Source organism: Peromyscus eremicus, chromosome 5 (assembly GCF_949786415.1).
Source record: "Peromyscus eremicus chromosome 5, PerEre_H2_v1, whole genome shotgun sequence".
NCBI classification, from domain to species: Eukaryota; Metazoa; Chordata; class Mammalia; order Rodentia; family Cricetidae; genus Peromyscus; species Peromyscus eremicus.
This window is the reverse complement of record NC_081420.1, coordinates 77,690,805-77,713,171: the sequence shown is the minus strand read 5'-3', so window position 1 is coordinate 77,713,171 and position 22,367 is coordinate 77,690,805. Positions and strand designations below refer to the sequence as shown.

Below are 22,367 nucleotides of genomic sequence, written 5' to 3'. Positions count from 1 at the left end.
TGAGGTAGCAAGCCCCAGGGCATGGCCTTGCCTGCTTACATGACCACTTAAGAGCAGAGAAATAGGGAGCCGTGCTCCTATTGGGTGGATGGTTGGTTCCCATCACCTCTCGGCAGAACAGAGGACAACAACAGCTGGATAAGCAACAATGGCAGTGTCTACTTTGTTCTGTATCGGTGACTATATTATCCCCATTTTAGACCTTAATAAATTCTTGAGATCCTTTAACAAACTCTAGTGGGTTCACTTAACAAGTGGCGCCCAACATGGGGCACGAACCCAGGACCCTGAGATTAAGAGTCTCATGCTCTATCAACTGAGCTAGCTCAGCTGGAGAGATGGCTCAATGGTTAAGAGCACTGGTTTCTCTTTCAAAGGACATAGATTCAATTCCCAGCACCAACATGGCAACTGACAACTATCTGCACCTCCAATTCCAGGAGATCCAACACCCTCACACAGACAAATGTGCACATAAAATAAAAAGAAACCAATGAAGATTACATCAGACCCTTCCTTTATTAAAAACAAAACAAAAATCTAGGGACCACTGTTGTTACAATTCTCTTCCTCCCCATACTTAATTTTTGACTCTTTAGAACCTTTCTTTAGATATATTACTATCTTAAAATTTAATCTTTCCATTATGATATTAATAATGTTTAAGTTTTCCACAATGAATAATAAATTTCCTAAGAGCAATCTCTGAAGTCTCCAGAAGGATGACGGACGGGGCCCCACAATAATGATTCTATCTGATTCATAATAATGCCATTGAGCCAATAAACAACATTCAAAGATCAGCTTTGGACTACAAACTGTTCAGGACAATTCCAAGGTGACTAGTTGAGATAGTCCACCATTTTACACCACTCCAGCCAGAACTTCAGATAAGCTTTACCCATTACTCTCAAATTGGCTTAAAATGTTACAGACAGTCCTCATAAGACTTAACCAGTTTTAGGTTTTTACAGGACCCCATAGAGATACCATTGTGCCCTAAACAGCAAGAAGCAATTCTAAGGAAACGACGGACCCCTCTCCCAACAGGTTTTTCTTTTCCTTAGGGTTATGGATAAATTGTCATCTGTTAGGGGTTGGAACAATATAAACTCAGGAATCTCATTTGGAAAAGAGGATAGATAGGATAGAGTAAGGATAGATTATATCTATTTGTAAATCAAAAAGCAACTATCAGTTTTAGATAATTTGCATTGGCATGGATCCTTGCATACTGATACAAATGTAAAAATTATTTTCTATTCTTAAGATAATTTGTATATTGATAACAAATTCAAAACTATATTTGTCATATTGTACATATGTTCCAACTTGTTTATTTTTGTACACTGATATAAATGTAAAGTTATTTTTGTCATACTGTATGTTCTACTTCTGTTTAGAATATTTTCTATACTGATGCAAATTAAGGATATTTTTTGCCATACTACACTGTACATTTCTACCACTGATTAAGGTATTTTTGTATACTGTCACAACTTCAAGGTCATTGTCCTTAAGCTGTACATCTGTTTAGAGATAGTTTTATGCTGGGCAGTGGTGGCGCACGCCTTTAATCCCAGCACTCGGGAGGCAGAGGCAGGCAGATCTTTGTGAGTTCGAGGACAGCCTGGTCTACAGGGGCCAGCCTGGTCTACAGAGCGAGATCCGGGAAAGGCAAAGCTACACAGAGAAACCCTGTCTCGGAAAAAAAAAAAAAAAATGTTTTATAATGTGAAGCTTTAGTCTTTAAGCTATATAGATCTATAAGTATTACAGGTTAATAATCACCCATGTTTGTCAAACTTATAGACATGTTAGTCAGACTTTATAGATATGCAGATGTATTTCAGATGGGTAGGTATAATCTTCAAACACTTCAAAGACCTAGAGAATATGGCACGTATTTTAATAACTTAGAATTCTGTTTACATGAGACACAACTGCTCCTGGCAGCATCAATCTACTCCCAAGAGGACAATGGGCATATGGAGTTTGTCTTCTTCTTGGCAAAACTGGCTTGTTGGTCAAAGAACTGCCTTTACCTCGACTGCTGACAGTAAGCATGTTGTCCAACCTGGACAGCAGGACACAAGGAAAAGCGACTACTAAACCTTGCCAAGCCAAGGTAGGACATCTTTCAAATTTTCCTGCTTCTGAAAAATTGTCCGTTAGATATTCTAGGCCTGTAACCAAAAGTGAATGCCCACTGCTACAAAAAAATTTTGTGGGACTGTCCAGGTAGCCAGATGTCTGTCATCTCTCACATTGTCAGAAGCTACTTGCATGGACTTCCTACTCACTCAGATATTATTTTCCTTCTCAGGTCTTTGATGGGGTTAAAGATTAGATAGCTACAGTATAATCCTCTCCTATCTTAGCTAAGAGCATATCAGGTACAAGATTCAGATTCTTTACTTTACTTTGGAGTAATCTCTCTAATTTGCCAATTATCTATAGTCCGGACATTTAGGATGTGTTTCTTACGTGATATTTTTCTTGTTGGTTGTGTAGTTCCATTTTTGTTTATACTGTATGTTCTACTTCTGTTTAGAATATTTTGTATACTGATGCAAATTAAGGATATTTTTGCCATATTGCACTATACATTTCTACCGTTCAGCCAATGGCTTTGAGGTTTGCCTGCCTTTGTAACCATTTAAAAGCAGAGAAATGGGGTATGCTTTCTCTTGGGTGGACAAGGCAGGACAGTTGGTTCCCATTGCCCCTGGGCAGAATGGAGGACAATAGCTGGATAAGCAGGGTCAGCATCTACTTTGTTCTGTATCATTGACTATATTATCCCCATTTTATATCTTAATAAATTCTTGAGATCCTTTAACAGACTGCCATGGGTTCACATAACAACCACCATCTTTAAATCCAGTTGCAGAGTATCCGACATCCTCTTCTAGCTTCCTCTTCTGTAACACCAGTTATGCAAGTGGTACACAGACATACACACAAGCAAAGAAGGGGGTGGGGTACAGCCTACTATCTTTTAGTAAGAGGTTAGCCAAGAAAAAAGTGAGGCTAGAGTAGCAACACAGCAGTTTGGGCTATAAAAGAGACAACAGTATAAAGACAAATAAGGGTGACTGAGAGAAGGAACGTTTGGAAAAGGCAGAAGAATTGGGAGTGATATCATGGCCTGACAGAACTGCTGAGGACCCTCTTGGATTTTGGCTATGATCAATCTCTTGCTGACCTCATTCTTAACCCAGGCCCCCTACATTCATAGCAAACACCAAGCTGATCCTAAAAGCCAAGTTGGCTAACCAGGTCTAGTGCTGTGACAAAGTGAGGCACTGAGTGTCCTCACAAAGAAAGGAGCACAACCTGTTCTAAGTGGCCTAAAGGAACATAGCCTGGGATTTCAGGAAAAACAACTCTATTCCTTAATTTGTATTTGTCTAGCCCTTCCTAGCACATTGTTACTGTTGTAGAAAGTAATCATAGCTTCACTTAACATAAACACAAATAATGTCTAGAGACTTACATAGAACTAAAACTATATCCTGCATTTAAGTAATATGAACTCAAGAATCCTAACTTCTAACTGAAAAGCAGGAAACATCCATCCCAATGATTATCTACTTATAAGTAAGAACTACATTTGACAGCAGATGTCACATTGTGGCAACACACCATCGTTAATTTAGACATACATTAGGGGAGAAAATCACTGGCAGGTAAGTGATATTTTACTAGGCACACACCTGGAATCCCAGCTATTGGAAGGCAGCAGGATTGCCCCAAGTGTGAGACCAGCCTGGTCTACAAACATGAATTCCAGGAAAACTACCCAGCAAAACTGGCTCAAAAAGTATCAATTAATTCATTAATTTAAAATTTAAAAACAAGGTAAATGTAATTCAACCAAACCATTTTTTAGGCTTGATGGCAAAACCCTTCCTTACATGCTGTCTCACTGCTATCCACAAAAAAGCTTAAGTCTTTACTCAAAAATAGAATACATGTATCACAATATACCTTAAAAACTGAGAAATGAAATCTAACTGCATAATTATCACACTGTGAGGAAAACCACACATCAAGTAAAAATTAATACAAAAGATTATTAAGCAAAAGGCTTGATCTATTTGCTGAAATCATACCAAAGAAAAACTATTTTCAAACACCAAACAAATATTTGTAAGGAAAGGAACAGCTCAGTGGTAGAGCAACTGCCTAGCATGAGGCCCTGCCTGGGTGTCAGTTCCAACACAAAAATTATCTAGAATAATAGGGAATCTATAATATGCAAAGAATCGTAATTCCAAAAGCCAGTAAAGCTTAACAAAAAGAAAAGTAAATAATAATAATGACGATTCAGAACTAGTTCATATAGACATGGGCCAAAAAGGACAAATAAAACATGTGGACAAGAGCCAAATAGCAAACTGAAATCACTAACTCTTGAACTCTGAATCAAAACGTATACAATAGGAACAAAGAGGCAACGTTTTAAATTTTTTATGTTTCAGTAATAAACAGGAAAGTGCCTTCTGTGGGGTAAGTAGATCAAGACAAGGCCACCTTAGCCTACTAAAGACCAGGTCTCAAAAAGTAAGTCTGGCCCAAATTTCTTAGTCTACACCGCTATTCTACTTTCTCAAAGCACAATCAACATTGGTATTTAGTGGTCATTTAAGAAAAGATCTCAGCCAGGTGTGGTGGCACACACCTTTAAGTCCAGGGCACTGGAATCAGAGGTAACCAAGTTCTAGGCCAGCCAAGGATACATATTGAGACTTTGTCTCAAAAAATTTAAACATGGGTAGGCATAGTGGTATAAGCCTTCATTCCCAGCCAGGATCTGAAAATTCAAGGCCAGCTTGGTCTACAATGCAATTTTGAGGACAGCTAGGGCTACATAGAGAAAGTCTCCAAAATCAAACAAAACAAAAAGATGTCTCTTAGTATTATATCCAAATATTAATGTTATTACTCAACCCTCAAAGGTCTTTACAATTCAAGCATCTCCAACAGGCACAACAGCCTGTTATGTATTAATATTCAAAATTATCCTTATAAATCACATATATTAAATACAAAATGTTTTATGCATCCTCTCCTCATAGCAGGCAAAAATATTCTAAGTCTCATACTTTACAAATATTGCTTTTATTGTTACCAGAATAAACTAGTTCTGAAGATAAAACAGGTCAGAAATTTTCAGAACATGCTGTTGTCATACAAATTAAGAATTAAGGCAGCGGGGCTGGAGAGGTGGCTCAGAGGTTAAGAGCAGTGGCTGCTTTTCCAGAGGACCTGAGTTCAATTCCCAGCAACCGCTCACAACCATCTGTAGTTAGATCTGGTGCCCTCTTCTGGCCTGCCTGCACACATGCAGGTAGAATACTTGTATACATAATAAATAAATCTTAAAAAGAATTAAGCCGGGCGGTGGTGGCGCATGCCTTTAATCCCAGCACTCTGGAGCAGAGGCAGGCAGATCTCTGTGAGTTCGAGGCCAGGCTGGGCTACAGAGTGAGTTCCAGAAAAGGCGTAAAGCTATACACAGAAACCCTGTCTGGAAAAACCAAAAAAAAAAAAAAAAAAAATCTAGGCCTATGTTAATTTATCAACAATAAAAATACTTTATCATTTTAAAGTATCCTTTAAATACTGTTTCTGAAAGTGTGTGTGTGTGTGTGTGTGTGTGTGTGTGTGTGTGTGTGTGAGATGTTAGTCCAGGTACACGCTATACCTTAAGTGTCCTGGTCAATGGACAACTTTCAGGACTTGGTTCTCTCTACCATAGGTTCGCAGGATCAAGTTCATTGTCAGGCTTGTACAGCAAAGTGCTTGGATCTGATGAGCCATCTCAATGTCTCACAAATACATGTAAATAAATTTTATAAATAAATAGGTAGCACCTGAGGTTACTATAAATATACTGACTTGTGTGACTGACTTTCAAACATACAAGAACTCAAGTTTACTACTAAACCATCCCAAGACAACTTCATGAGTTGAGAGATCTTAAAGCTTAAAACAGTTTTATCTACACAACAGTGGCTACAATTATCCAAATTTAGTATATCCAGTGGTCTATGCAGTTGCTAACACAGAGACTTCTCTAGTGCAAGACATTAGCCAGATGCCTTTGCCACAGGACATTAAGTTGTCTATTTAAGATACACACAAATTATAATAATGTCTATTAGTATAGGAAGGTGACAGGGATGTCCTTAAAGTTTAAAAATTACAGAATTTACATTCTAGCAAATAATCACTCTAATGTGAAGATTCCTCCTGATGCCAAGTTGAGAATTGGAAACTCTCTAGAGCTGTAGATTACAAATACCCACATTAAACCAATTTTATTTAAAATTCCATTTTCTATGCTCTGATTCAGAGTAATTCAGGTGTTATAAAGTAAGCTGTTGCAAGCTCTTCTTGTCAGCAGCCAAATTTGGTTCCCAATACTCCACACTTGTTTTTATTTTTAAACACCCATATCAACTCCCCAAATTTTGGAATGGCAAAATGGATGTGAACAAATGCCCTTAGTTCCTGTTATACGGCTCTCCTTTACTGAACTATCCACCTCTTTCCTTTCTACCTCTAGAAGAAGCAGTGAACCTAGCTCTTCAGATATGACACTAACTATTCAGGAGTGCACGGCATTTAACCCTAGCTCAGAAGCTGACAGGAAAACTGCCATGAATCAGAGGCCAGCCTAGGCTAAAGTATAAGACCCCATCTTAAAAACAAAACAATCCATTCAGGATAGTAAGAGCAGGACTAAGAATCTGAAGTCACTAAAAAACCTCTTAAACCTCAGAATGGCATGGGCTGTGCAATACCTTACTTAATTAGGTTACTCTAGTTTTTGTATGGGAAATAACTATGTAGCAAAAAGGAAAAACCAATACTCAGGGTCTCTTATAGAATCACATAGAAGGTGGCAGTGAGCACAAAAACCATCCTAGTCTAGGTACTAGGAAGTACAATCTGAGGGCAGAAATCCAGAAGCCCTTAAAAGAGACTGGGCATATAAACCTGAAATACCAGGCTCTGGAATGATTGGGAATTAGTGTCATACCACTTGTTCCTGTGTCTCAAAGTCACCTGCTCAGTGTCATCTTCACTGTTCCATCAAACTGATACCCCAAAACCACACTGCATGCACACGCTAGTAGTTATGTTTTCAGCAAATATAACAATCATAACTTTCCTGTAACTTATAGAGAAGCCCTAGGAATGTTACAACAGATTTTTTTATCCATAGCTATTTTTTTTAAATCCAGCTAAGTAGAAATTAGATCAATTAAGACTGTCTTAAATAGTCAAAGTGGACCACCCAAATGTATTATAAAATAGAAATGCAATAATAACTCAAAAGCAATTTCACTCAAAAGCAAACCAGAAATGTAAAAATAACGGCATGACAGAAAGCTCTAAGACAAATGACTTGTTATAATTATTAAAATTCACAAGCACACATCATTAGACCATGTGAGAGCCTGGGTGTAAGGAAAAAGTCCCAAAGTTGAATCATTGGGCCATTAAGATTAAGGATTGCTGATATGCTCCAGTACTTCAAAGATGGAAGCAGGAGGATCAGGAATTCAAGGCAAGCATGGGCCACTGTCTCAAAAAGATAAAAAAAAAAAAAAAAAAAAAAAAAAGCATTAGGCAGGGGCTGATGAGAAGGCTCAGAGGATCTTGTTGCCAAGCCTGGCCTAGTTTGATCCCCAGGCACCACAAGATAGGAAAGAAAGAACTTCTGACCTCCACATATACCACATATACATAAATATGTAGTTAAAAAAAAAAAAGGCATCAAGCATGCTGAGGCAGGAGGATCAAGACTGAGTAAGGCTACTACAATGAAACCCTGTGTCAACAAAAACAAAACAATAAAGACAAGACTAGGCTGCTTATCTTTCAACCTTACTGTTAATCACAAAATATTTCCTGTTTATACTCGCCTAAGACAATTCAATAAATATAATTCTATTTTATTATAAAACATGACTTTTTAAAGGAAACTTGTTTTCATTAAACCAAAATTACCCATTAATCAAATTATTAAAATTCAAATAGTAGTACATTAAATTCTGTACCAAAGAAACAACTCACTTTGTAAAAACAGAAATAGAAGCCGGGTGGTAGTGGCACACAACTTTTAATACTAACACTCGGGAAGCAGAGATCTGTCTGGATCTCTGTGAGTTCCAAGCCACCCTGGACTACATGAGTTTGACTGGGTCCAGGAGAAAAGAACCAGTGGTGGCACACACCTTTAATCCCAGCACTTAAGATCTGTGCCTTTGCCTGGGAGGCACACACACACCTTTAATCCCAGGAAGTGATAGCTGGACAGAGAAAGATACATAAGGCGTGAGGAGACAGGAATTAAGAGGCTTTTTCAGGCTGAGGAGTTGGTAAGAGGTGGTGGTGACTGTGGCTTGTTCCTTTGTTTCTCTCTGATCTTCAGACAAGTTTTGCTTGATACACAATATATCGCCACAATGACTTAAAGATGAAACATCTTCTAAAATAGAAAGCACTAGCATAGAACAACTTGGCCTACAGCTATACATGTGTACTGTACTATACTGCCCAGTCCTAACTTAGCTATTACAAATTAGTTAGGTAAAAACTAACCACTGAGGCAAGCTGAATGAAGTTATTAAGAGGATCAAAGGCAAGTTTTTAAATAATTTATCCCCTATTAAACACTAACAAATAAGTTTTCAGTTTGTCTCACTGAGTTTAGAACTTCTCAGCATAGAGAGAATTTCCAGACTCACCCATCACTAGTTTTCCATTTTATTTCCCTCTTTGTAAAATTGTGAAAATACAGATACTATTTGTGCTACTTTCCAGTGTCAACATGAGGGTAAAGTGTATCTCAGTGGTTCCTATTGCTAATTCAAAACCCTGTTTAAGATGTACCTCTATGAGCACAAGACTACACTAAATATTATTTATTATTTTAAAAAAAGACGTTAAATTATATCTAGAAAATTTAAATTATTTCTAATGATCAATACTGAGTAATTCTTGAATATGTTAAGTGTGCTACACAAAAATGTTCAGTATCTCTTGAGATTTGGGGGAATCTCTTTAGACTTTACCAGTTAAACATGTATCAGCCAAAAGGCTTTTCAACATTTTGACAAGATTTCAGATTTTCTGATGAGATATGCTCAATATACAGAGTGAATATATTACAAGAACATTTCTAGAACTGATGGGATAAAACACATCATATACCTAGAAACTTCAAATCCTCAGAAGCAATACTGACTCTCCAAAACATGCAGTTTTCCTTCCTATTAAAAACAATTTCCAACTGTAACAAAATACGTAATTTTACTAAATTCACACAAATTCAGGAACCAATACATACTCAATTGAGACCTCACTCACAAATATATATATACATAAATATACATATATATACACGTGTGTGTGTGTGTGTGTGTGTGTGTGTGTACTTTTTCACACTAATTCGTGGAAGATAGGAAAAAATATCCCAAGACTGAAGTTTTGTGAAGTTTCATGGAATCTCTACAAAGACATAACACTCTAAATTATTTGTACCATTAAATTTCTTGTCTAAATTATTTAATACTCTAAGAATCCTCAAGGCTTGCTTTTCTCTTGTTTTTTAACACAATGAATATAAAATTGTTCTTTTTTCCTCTGATCTAAAACTGTGGTTCACTCCTCTAATCCCGAACTCAAGAGCCAGAGGCAGTAGGGTAATCAATAGTAAGACCCTGTCCCAAAGAAAGAGAGTATACATTACATACACATGTATAAAGGACTGCAAAGATAAACTCTGAATATCAGAATGATTTTTTATGAGAGGCAGATGGGTCTCTGTGGGTTTGGGGCCAGCTTGGTCTACACATCAAGTTCTAACCTAGCCAGTTCTACAGTGAGACCCTTTGACCCTCTCAAAGAACCAAAATCTTAAAAGGGGGGGGGGGATTATTTTATGGTAAGTTTCACTCCTGGTGTAGAGGACTAAGAAAGAATGGAGTTACGGTTATCTGCTATGCTCCAGAAGATGGAAGTGATGGAAATGAATTACAAAGTGAGGTATAATTTAGCAAATGACTAGAGATTAAGATGACTAACAAAATACTTGCAAATGGAACTATTAATCAACAGGAATATAAATAAAAAAGAAACAAAAGCCAAGTACTTATGAGTTCATTTATGAAGGTGAATGAAAATCAAAGTGAAGAAAACAAATACAGAAAAGGCAACCACTACTAGGCCTAAGTGTCAAGTCAAAAACTCAAACTCTTAAGGAATACTTCCAGGCAAAGGATCACATCATAGCTTGACTTCTAAGACTATCACACAACTCTTGGCACATGATGTATGTCCAACATTTGTTGAATGAATAAGCAAGAGAATTTGGTGAGGATTATTTCAACTCTAAAGTAACTTACTGCCTCAGTATAAGTAGATAAAATCATTTATAGACGTTTTCTTGAGTGTGTAAAATTAATTTTTTACTGGATTTTGGAATGGATGCCTAACTGGGTCCAGTTGTTACAAAAACAACTTGAAAGTCTATCAAATCTAGTACCATATACTTTTGTGTCAATTATCAAAATGGCTCAAAATAAAGCATACTAAAAGTACAATTAATTTTGCCTTCCAACAGTTAACATGTAAAACGAACACTGAAGAGTGATTGAGCAATAGTATTACCCTAGGATACATGGAATACTACAGAAAATTCACCCATAAAACTGACAATCATTTTGGTACCCAAGATTTTCTAAAACTTGCTAACCTGCTACTCTTACAAACATGTAGTTTATCTGCATAAGCAGAACAAAGCTATAGCTATATTCCACACAACTCCCTTCCTCCCATCCAATTACTCTACCCCAAAGTAATCTTCTGACCATTAATAATTCCTCAACCCAGTAATTATGTAGAGGCCAATGTTTCTCAATACATGATCACAATGAGTGCAGCTGATTCTACCCTAAGAGGCAAAAAGTAAACAGAGTAAAACAGAAGATGCAAAATATTTTCTGAAAGTAATTAAAGGCATTAAGAACTATTCATAAACAAAAACAGAAAGCCCATGGTATTCTATTGTGGAGCTCCTCCAGTTTTCAATTAATACTGGTCTAAATGGTATCTACTTAAGTAATATGAGGTCTTTTTGTGAAAGAAAAATATATGGCTTTTAATTACCTTAGTGAAATTATTTTATCCCACAATGTAGACTTTAGAAGCAAATGGTTACATTTATAAACTGTGAGCAAAGTCACTCTGCAAATGTACTTATTCCCAGTACCCACTACAGTTTGAGCAGGTAACAAGAAGGTATCAGCACTGTAAAAAAGAAATAAGGCTAACTTAATCATCCTCAGCTGAACAGTTCATTTGAAGTCAGCCTCACTACATGAAGCCCTATCTCAAAAAGCAAAATAAAAATTTTAAAAAAGGACTATCTTTAAAGTTGAGTATTTCAATTAAACATTAACAGGACCCTAGGGGGGAAAAAACAGGACATAAAATTTTAAATGGTTACAACAAAAACTTATTTCCCAAATCACAAAAAGCCTTTTGAATAGTGATAGCTCTCTTGATAAACTTCCTCTTTAAACGTATAATTCATAATTACAATAAGAACTTGAACACCTTAGGGAAATAATTTGAAGTACCAATGACTTCAAACTACACCAAAGTCCTTAAGAACTCAAAGTTCCTTTCTTAGAAAACTGTCCAGGGACACTGCTATCATTAGTAAACATTTAGAGGACTATATTTGTAGATGAACTCTTTATCATCAAACACGGGAGTCTATGCTTATGCCAACACCATTTTCCCAGTGACTGCTGAATTTAAAAAACGGATCCAAACTTGATAACATCAGCACATAGTAACTTCCTTAAGCTGGGCATGCTAAATGCACTGTTTCATTAACTCTCAAAGAACACATACATGACAGGTTAGGCCAGAAAGCTACTTACCACCTTCCCTTTCTCTAACTCTCTGAGTATGCACATTTTTGGCCTTATTGTGACCTGTGCTGTCACTGTATTTGTTTTCAGGACTATCAGATCTCCGCAACATTTTATTTGGTGGTGAAGGATCTGCGGCGTCTCGCATCTTTTCATGTCTGTGATCACCACTACTGGGGTGACTCTTTGACGAATACTTAAGTGCCTGTAAAACATCACCCCCCCAAAAGAAGAGAAAAAGTTGAAACTTTAAACTCAATTACTATTTAAATTACAATTTTTGATGTGTTAACTTCACTTACATCAAAACTCATTTATTTTCATTTTCAATACTTCCCTTATTCACAGAGAAAATCTAAATGCTCAAGAGTTACAGTGCAACTCCTGATAACAAATCTAACCACAAAAAAACAAAAAGGAGGGGAAAAAATCCTATTATGTAAACTTTAAAAAACAAGTCTCTTGGCACACTTTGAAACTAAAGTCACTTTTTGAAAGCTTAAACTACAATCCATTTATACTCTTCAACTAATGCATCCAGGCACATCTATAAATAAGCATATTTTTAAGACCATAGTTTAAAAAAAGACAACAGTTTTTTCATTTCTTTGATTCAAATAAAGCACCAACCCTAATTTACAAGCTCTTTCAGGGATAAAACTCTTAAGCTGTAATATTTGCCAAAACAAACTGATACATGAGCAGTGCTTCTAAGAAGGCATAATTCTAAATGCCCTTAAAATAATGCTTTTACTCTGCAGGTGTCTTAAGATGAACACAATGTATCAGTCCTTCCTGAGGAGTAGTCACATGGGGGAGGGGTCAATAATGTTTGACACATGCAAATAGGGAAGCGCCTATACAGTAACCCAAGTATCAGGTTAGAAACTTGCTAGCTCTCTTGCCAGGCTGGTGGCTCCCACGTGTAACCCAGCACTCAGAAGACTAAGACAGAAGTAAAACTGGAAGCCAGCCTGGCCCACAGAACCTTGAGAAATAGACCTGTTCCTATTCTTTTATCTTTTAAAAGTGATTAGAGGCATTAAGTATTTGCTTCTGTTGTCATCAGTTACTGTCCTGAGGACACACCAGCAAATCGTTAAAACTTACATGCAAAAGCTTCAGTAACAATAGACACCCAGAGTCATTTCTACTAGCATGAAGTACCCAAGTAACAACAGAAGGTTTAAATTAACTCACGCAAAAACAAAACCTTTCCCTTGCAAGGGAATAATTTAAACTAAAAAATAAACAAAACAGCAAGGGTACAGTTTACAACTGTAACTCACTTAGGTACTTCTTGCTTTCATCTACGTTTAAAACCTTCACATGCATCTTTGGGCTCCCCAATCCAAGTAAGTAAAAGTGCCTCTGAAGTCACCTATCACTACACCCCAGCGATTTCTTCTCGCTCAAAACAAACCAGGTCTTCCTGGTTGCGAATAATTTTTCCTTTGAAAAGAAAGAAAGAAGAAAGAAACAAAACCCCTGAACTTCCTCTAGCCACCTCTCAAGGTAAGTCCCTAGACGTGTTTGGAGGGTGCTAATGGAACCCAATACCAAATTTTAAGAGGGCCAGTCGTGCTACTTTCGGATTTGTTGCACCGAAGGGCCTGTAGCGACTTGTGAAGCCTGCGCTCGAGTAGCAGTCCCTCCCTTCCCCCTCCGGCCCCTTCCAATCCCTCTACCCCGGGATCGGCTGGTACCTGGAAAGGCTGCGAGTCCCCTCTCCGGTCGTGACAGCTGAAAAACAGTAAGAAGGACCGTGGCATGAGACATCGCGGGAAAGGAAGAAAGAAGGTCCCCCCCCTCCCGACCGCCCCTCCCCGCGGGCCGCCGACCAAACGTACCGGAGCGGATTCGCGCCGCGGACAGTCCCCGGGCTCAGAGGCCCAGGCCGGTACCCGGTCCGCAACCGCGGACCGCTCGCCGCGCCCGCCAGACCCCCCAGGCTGCCCGCCCCGTGCGCCCGCCCCGGCCCGCCGCCTCCTCCGCCCGATCCCGATCGGGGTTAACAACAAAAATGGCGGCGCGGCCAGCTCCCGATAAGGACGCCCGCCCGACCGCCCGCCTGCCCGCCCGCTCGCTCGCCCGCCCTCCGCCGCGGCCCGGCCCGAAACGAAAAGACGATTTACCCATCACTGAGTCTCTGCTGTTTCCTCGCATACATTACCATCAATGCCCGGCTGTGTGTGTGTGTCGGGGAGGGGGGGAGAGCGGCCGCGAGGCGGGCGGGCGCGCGCGCGCGGGCGGCGGGCGGGCAGCGGGCAGCCCCGGCACCAGGACTCGGCGCGCCCTCGGCGGCTCGCGGCACCTCCCCGTTACTGGCGCCGGCGCTCCCGGGCCATGTCCCTCCGTCACCACCGCTTAGGGTCGGCCTGGGCAGCGGCGCCAACTACACGGCGGCAGCGCGAGCCGGGGGGAGGGGGGCGAGAGGCCGTGTTCGGGTCCCCGCGGAGAGCGAGCGCCTCCAGCACCTTCCCCTCCTCCTGCTCCGCCGCCGCCGCCGCCTGCCCTCCTCCCCCCCCCCACGCCGCCGCCGCCGCCGCCGCCGGGTCCTGATCGCCGCCTCCTGCCGCTGCCGCTGCCGCTGCCGCTGCTACCACCACCACCGCCGCCGCCGCCGCCGCCGCCGCCGCCGCTCCACCAACTACATCCGGGCAACTCGGACGCGGCCGCCTTCGGAAAAGCTCGGCAGTTTCCGCCACACCCCCCTCCTCCCCACCCCGCGCGGCTTGAGAACGCCGCCTTCGGCAAACCTCGGCTTGCTCCCGCCCTCCTCTTCCTCTTGAGGCCTGGGCTCGTCGCCCCGCGACCCGTCAAGCCCTTTCCGGTCGCTGCTTTCCTCACTCTCGAATCTGGCCACTCCCGTTCCACCTTAGGGGTAGTCGTGCTCGGGGGCCTGCGAGAGGCGGGCCCCGGGGCCTCCGGGCTGCGCGGGGTGGGAGCCGCCTTCGGGAGGAGAACCGTGGGGCGCGAGGGACGCCATCGCGGACGAAATGCGGAGCGGCGGCAGCTGCGCGTGCGCCCAGAGGCGCAACGGCGGCGGGGGCGGGGTGCCCTCCGCGAGTCGGCCGCGGCCCCCGCCCTCCGGGCTCCGCGCGGGGGTCGGAAAGCCCCTAATTGGGCGGCCCGGACGGTTGCCGCGGAGCCCTGGCGGGCCGCGGCGGAAGTCGCCCTCGGCGGGCCGCTGCAACCCGGAACCGCGGCCGGGTGCAGTCACTCAGCCGGCGCCGGGCGCACGCACAGCGAGGGCGCAGGCCTTGGCGCTGGGGACGTAAGTGCCGGGCCGCGAGGCGGAACGGACGGCGCCTTCCCACCGCCGCTTCTCCTTCCCCTCCTCGTTCTTCGTCTCCCTGGCGGAGCATCCCCCGGAGAATGCGGGCGGCAAGAAAGCGTGCGGACTGCTAAGTGAGGTGGCTGTGAATGATTTGGGGTACGCGGGGAGGAAAAATACCAGCGACAACCCTTTCTTGGCGAGAGTCGACTGACTGGTTGGTGGTTCGCCTGAACGTGGATTTGACAAGAAAGGATTGCGGTAGCAGAAGAGAACAAGATGCACATCAGAAAGGAAAATAATAATAATACCCTTCAAGAAAAGAAAAAAAAAACACCGAGAAGATAATTTGATATCCAACAAGTTACAACAGTGTCAAGTGTAATAAGTGTAACGTAGGAAGAGACCGTGAACTCACAACTGGAAAAAAAATTTTTTAAATAATGATATTGTGGGCTTGTCAGATCCACGGGTCAAATGTTAAGATTATTATTATGAGAACCAGTAAAAGCCTGCTTAATGCCCACAGAAGCTATCAGTAACTAAGAAAAAAGGTCGGTGCCTGAAATGAAAAGGGAGAAGGAATAGGGGAGGACTAGAGGGAGAGATCATTTCTAACATTTTTGGAGCAAAGGTGAAACACAAGAAACAATGGAAATGCTCTGAGTGTTCGAAGTCAGTCCCAAAGACTAAGAAGAGGACAAAGGTATTACATGTCCTGCACAGAAATCCTGAAGACTATCTTCAATAGGTAGGGTTTCTCAGTGTAGCCTTGGGTATCCTGGAACTTGTTCTGTAGACCAGGCTGGCCTCGAACTCAGAGATCTGACTACCTCTGCCTCCTGAGAGCTGGAATTAAAGGCGTGCACCACCACCGCCTGGCTGATATCCCTAGCCCTTGTTCCCCTTTGATGAAGTAACACAGATGGAACTATGGGAGGAAATGTTTCAGATGTACCACTGATACTCATTTTATATTTGCGAATTTAGTTATGCAATAAAATTCATTTGTCGCCCCCACATCTGTATCCACTCAAAGTACATAGATCTGGGCATGTTAATGTGCCTGACAGCTGTTCTCTGCTGGGATTGAACAATGCTACCTTGCCTCTCAATAAGAGTTGATCTCTCATACTGTAAACAACTGTCTTTCACACTATATATGTAATGCCATGGTTTTCACAATTCTTGTAATTTTGTCTTGATGATTTTGTTATTTAAATGTCCCCCAGGGCTGGATGCTGCCTGGTATTTCTAAATGCAATAAGATCTGTTAAGTCTTAGAGAAAAAAGGTTCATTTAGTTAGATTAGTTTCCTTCAGGCTTACTCCTAGTGATTTTTGGCCATGAGTGTCCTGTAAATAATGTTTATAATTATTTTCAAGAACATCTCTTCAAACAAACACATAAAATTACCTTATGTATTCCCCACTTAGTTGATGAAAACAGAACAAGACGCTTACAGGACTTAACCTTGTTATTCAAGGGCAGTCAGTGTTCCTGGTTACTTTAACAACTGCTACAAATAACAAAGGTCCCATGTGTTTACTAATAACCAAGTATTATATTCATTTTTAAAAATCTATTGCCTGTGGCTGAAGGTAAATAAGGCTCTGTGGTTAAGAGCACTAGCTGTTCTTCCAGAGCGCCTGAGCTCTCTGTTCCTAACACCTGTAAAAATAAATAAGTAAATAATTGGTTGCCTAGATTAAATGAGTGCTTAGACAGATCCTAAAATGCTCTCAGTCCTTTCTTCCTTAGCTGCCCACAGTACAGTTCTGGCGCATTCACTACAGTATCTACCTTTGACAGAACAGCTGAACTTTGCTGGAAAAAATCAGCCAGCCATGCTAAGGATGAAGTTATTTTCTTGACTTCCGAGGTGCACACTGGCAAATCCCTAGGGCTGTTAGTGCATGTATCCTGCCTCTTAACCAGCTGTGGTAACATCTTTCTTCTACACGTACCAATACTTCTTCAAAGGCAATTATCTTGCTTCTTACCCCAACAACAGAAATTAGAAAGCAGTAACAATTTCTGCCTACTCCAAGCAGTAACAATTTCTGCCTACTCCTAAACTATTAGCTTTTCCACATCTGAATACAACACAACACTCTGGTAACTAATCTGTCCTATGGAAAAACAAACTTGCCACACACATAATTGTCTGATTTACATTACCCCTGAGTTGGATCACTTAAGCCAACTTAAAATGTGCTATACTAACTACCATCTGTGGAAAGGGGTGGGGTATTGATTTGCATTTCCCTCTAAAGCAGTGGTTCTCAATCTTACTAATGTTGTGACCCCTTTAATACGCTTCCTCATTAGTGTGGTGACCCCCAACTATAAAATTATTTTCATTGCTACTTCATAACTAATTTGCCACTGTTATGAATCCTAATGTAAATCCCAATGTAAAACCTGTGTTTTCCAATGGTCTTAGGCCACCCCTATGAAAGGGTCATTTGACTCCCAAAGGAGTCAAGACTCACAGGTTGAAAAACGATGCTCTAAAGACTATTTTATTAACTTTTGTTTTTTTGTTTGTTTGGTTTTTTTTTGTTTTTGTTTGTTTGTTTGTTTTTCTGAATTCCTGGATTGGACTCTTTCACATTTGTTTTCTATTTCTCTCTTAGACCCTCACCTCTGGACACTGCTCCAGATTGGTCAGTTCTCATTCTCTCTCTCTCTCTCTCTCTCTCTCTCTCTCTCTATATATATATATATATATATATATATATATATATATATATATATAATCTGAGATAGGGTTTCTCTATGTAACAGCTCTGGCTGTCCTGGAACTTGCTTTGTAGCTTTGTAGACTGGGCTAGTCTCTAACTCACAGAGATCCGCCTTCCTCTGCCTTCTGAGTGCTGGGAGCAAAGGCCGCCCAGCTTAAATCTAACTTTTATGTCTGTTTTTTCCCCCTCATTTCACTGTCAGCTGCATTTGACACAGCTGAGCCCTTCCCAGAGCTTCTAAGATTGTCTTCTCTCTTGCTGCTCTTCCTGCTTGAACTAGCTGTTCCTTACTTTATTTATTATTCTTCATTTTCTTACCCCTGAAACCTGGAGCACCCCAGGATTCAAATTGTACTGGTACCTTTCTGTTCACGATCTAGGTGATACCACTCACAACTAGCTGGATGACTCACATTTTAAGTCTCCAGCCCACACTAATCTTTAAAACACTAGACTCAGATTTACTCTTCAGCGTTACCCAGATGTCTACATCACACAAGTTAATAGATCTCAAACCAACCTCGCTCTCTCTCCCTCTCTCTCTCTCTCTCTCTCTCTCTCTCTCTCTCTCTCTCTCTCTCTCTCTCTCCCCCCCCCTCTCTCTCACACACACACACTCCCCCAGAGAATCCAAATCTCCCATAGAATGGTAAGTCCATTCTTCTAGTTAAGGCTAAAACTTTGGAGTCATCTTTGATTCCTTCAAACTTCAGTTCCATTAGCAAATTCTACCAATAGTAACATCCAAATACATTCCACATCGGATTTCTATTTGCAACCTCCATCACCTTACCACTGGACCATGAGAATGTTCTCTTATTTCCTTATTTCTTTTGCATGCCCACAGGATCTAATTCCTTCCACACAGTAGTCAAAGTGATCCCTTTAAAGATTAATATTATCCTGTAATCCCAGCACTTAGGCTATGGCAGGAGGGTCACAAATATATGACTAGCCTAGGTAACATGGCAAACTCTTGGACCAACCTGAGCTTCATAGTGAGACCTTGTCTCAAAAAAAAAAAAAGAAAAGAAAAGAAAAGAAAGCTTTGTACCATTCCTAGCCTAACACACACCAGTGGGTGTCTATCTCAGAAATTGATACTTCATAATGCACAAATGCTATATAATCTGTAGTGCCTCTGGCTTGTCATCTGATGATTTGTTTTTTGTTTTGGTTTTTGTTTTTTACTTGCTGATTCATTTTCCTTCACACTGTTCCCTCTACTTCTTCAATGTATCAAGTACATCTCTGCCTGGGGACATTTGCACTGGTGCCCTACCCTTTGGCACTTATTAGCCCTCTGTGGTCTTTGTTTAAATTTCATCTTGTCAGAATGATCTTCTCTGAGAAAATCCTTACATCATTACACTTCTTCACCCCTAGAGGCTGGATTGCCCCAGGATTCAATTCCTACAACTGAAACTTTTCTATTTATACACCATTTGCTATACAATGTATATTACTGTTTTACACTAAAATGAAAGCTACCTATTCATATTTGTTGAGTGAAAAGTGATTTGTTGTTGTTGTTGTTGTTGTTTTGGTTTTTCAAGACAGGATTTCTCTGTGTAGCTTTAGAGCCCACCACCAGGCTGGCTTTGAACTCACAGAGATCCACCTGCCTCAGCCTCCTGAGAACTGGGATTAAAGGCATGAGCCACCACTGCCCAGCTGAATGAAAAGTGATTTTTATTAGAAAAAGAAAGCAAAATGTTGGAATTCTCAAGAGCAAGTTTTCTAATGCTTTTGCATTTTTTAAAAGAACAAAAGAGAACTGGGTGTGGTGGCACACACTTGTAATCCCAGTACTAGGGAATTGGAGGTTAAGGTAATCTTAGGCTAGATAGCAAGTTGGAAGCCAGCCTATGCTGCATAACGACCCTCCCCCACCCCCCAAAACAATTACTATGCCAGTATTACCCTTAGAAGTAAGACAGTGAGAAGATGGGTTATTACTAACTTAGGTAAAAATTGTATTGCAGCAGGTTACGTTAGAAAGCACACATCAGTTTTCATACATGGCACATTATAAGTTGACTGCATCACTATCAACCTGAGATAAAAAGTTAAAGAGTAAAGCTGTTTGGAGCTGCACACGCTTTTAATCCCAACACTGAGAGGCAGAGGCAGTCAGATCTCCGAGTTTGTGGTCAGCTTGGGCTTGGGCTACATAATGAAACTCTGTCTCAAAACAAAGTTCAAAAGTGAACAAAGACCCTGTGATGATTAATCTTGTCCACTGGACGGGAGCTAGAATCACTGTGGAAACCCAGCTCTGGGTGCATCTGTGATGGTGTTTTCAGAAAAGGAAGCTCTATCCTGGCCATGGGGCATACCACCCTATGAGCTGGAGTCCCAGACTGAATAACTGAGGAAGCACCTAGCAATCAGCGTCTCTCTCTCTCTCTGCTTCCTTCCTGCAGGTGCACTGCGGTCAGCGCTCCTAGGTCCAGCTGCTGTGGCCTCCCCACCATGATAGACTGAACCCTCAAGTGTGAACTAAAATAAACCCTTGGTTAAGTTGCTTCTGCCAGGTATTTTTAACAGCAGTGAGAACAGTAACTAGTATGGCCCGCTATTTCCAATGGCAGATTAACACATAACAACTCGCAGAGGGAAGAGAACAAGAGCGGCCGGTTCATGTGATGCTGTTGGTGGAGGGTGATCCAAAAGTGAAAAGAACCTTTAAAAGACTCGCTACTTTTAGACAGTCCACAACATAAGGATGTGCCCCCCGACAGCTTAAAGATATGTTTATTTTTACCTCTCAGTGTTTTTGAGCATGTGTGTTTTGCCTGCATGTATATATGTGTACCACTTGTTTGACTGGTTCCCATGGAATCGAGAAGAGGATGTCAGACCCTCTAGAACTGGAGTTACAGATGGTTGTGAGCCATCATGTAGGTTTTGGGAATTGAACTCAGGTCCTCTGAAAGAACAAGTGCTCTTACTAACCACTGAGTCATTGCTCCAGTCCCACCCCCACCCCACCCCGCAATCTTTAACTGTCTCTTGTCATTTACCTTCATTCTATGCTCCTGCTTCTCTCTCAGACTTACTATAGTACATTGGTTAAAAATTTGCATTTTCACATCAAATGCATAAAGCAGACTACTGTCTATATCACTGACTAGTAATGTGACCTTGGTACCTCTTCAGAGGTTATATTTTGTAAAGTGACCACACACACACACACACACACACACACACACACACACACACACACACATTGACTAGAAGCTGTACCTGTGGTAGACTGTGAGACCAAAAGACTGATTATGGAAAGTTAAAATGTTGCAGAGCAGAGACATTATCTGGGCTAATTTTAGGACGTTTGAAAGCCAGTCATTGCCTAGGTCTGACCTAACATTTTTTGTGATAAGAGGTTTAAAATTATCTTCCACTAATCCAAACCCTAACAATTGCACCAGACAGCATCTGGGGGGTAGAGCTTCCCTTCCTCAACTGTAAACTTTCCACTTTTGGTCCCCACCGACAATTTTGGTTAGTGCCTTGATTTATGATCTCCCTTGTTCTGTAACTAATAAACTCTTGTGTAGTTCTTTCCACAGTGAAACATGTCTTTCGGGGCCATCTACACGTGTGTTCCTGAATCATGGTCAATATTTGGCCCAAGAATAAACTACCTCTTACACACTTGGAGGTGAGAGCTATGTGTTTGCCAGAACCTAAACATAGAGCCCCGGTGATAACTTTGACCAAAGGAGTCACCTAGATCAGGTTCAGGTGCCAGCATGGGGCCCTTCTACCTTTTCAGGTGGTCATGAGTGAGTTGTTTTTTCTGGTGCTTGGTCCTCCCTTGGTTTGGCTGACAGTGCACTGCTTTGTTCTAAATTGACTGTCAGCACATGATTCTGACCCAAAACATAGATCTCCAGGTAACAGAACAGCTCATGATTTTCAGAAGAAAATAACATGATTATTTAATATTCCCAGTGTTTTCTCATTTTGATTTGGGTGTTTGCACTCTGAACAGGAAGTTCTGTAGTTGAACTACAGATGATGACTGAGCAGTGTGCCTCATTTGGAACGTAAATGCATCCAAGAAGAAATGATCAAAGTTTCTAACTTGCAAGAGATTAGTAAAAGAGTTTTGGAAACTACCAGAATTGAAGAAAGATATTAAAGGATAGGAAATGAGAAAATATCTAGACTGTCAAACTAAAGATGAACGGTAAGGAACCTGAGTTTTTCTGACCTCTCCTACCCACCCTTCTCTGCCTTCGTCTCCTCCACCGGAAAGCTTAAACTTCTCCACTGCATCACTAGCTCATTTCACGCTCTTCTCAGATGATGCCCAAACAGAACAGTTCTCTGTCAAAGGAGCAGATTTTATAATATCTCTTAATAAAACCT

General features: G+C 41.2%; 1 protein-coding gene and 1 long non-coding RNA gene across 9 annotated transcripts in view; one reads left to right on the top strand and one right to left on the bottom strand.

Annotated features, from left to right (window-relative positions):
• The window catches only part of Wac (WW domain containing adaptor with coiled-coil), a 67,634-nt gene extending 52,670 nt beyond the window's left edge, over positions 1-14,964 (bottom strand). For 2 of the 8 annotated variants that reach the window (XM_059263759.1, XM_059263763.1), the window contains exons 1-3: positions 14,099-14,195; positions 13,670-13,706; positions 11,973-12,168 (exon numbers count right to left, since the gene is read on the bottom strand). In XM_059263759.1, the coding sequence (XP_059119742.1) occupies positions 11,973-12,168; positions 13,670-13,706; positions 14,099-14,139 (274 nt within the window). In that variant the 5' untranslated portion in view covers positions 14,140-14,195. Of the gene's footprint in view, positions 1-11,972; positions 12,188-13,669; positions 13,707-13,813; positions 13,880-14,098; positions 14,196-14,722 lie in introns of those variants that run through there. The other 6 variants (XM_059263757.1, XM_059263762.1, XM_059263760.1 and 3 more) reach the window with 5 other exon arrangements.
• A 136-nt stretch (positions 14,965-15,100) lies between these two features.
• LOC131911565 (uncharacterized) lies at positions 15,101-22,359 on the top strand. The gene is made up of 3 exons (XR_009379396.1): positions 15,101-15,379; positions 21,551-21,654; positions 21,988-22,359. It is a non-coding gene; the product is annotated as an uncharacterized LOC131911565 (long non-coding RNA).
• The last annotated feature ends 8 nt before the right edge of the window (positions 22,360-22,367 follow it).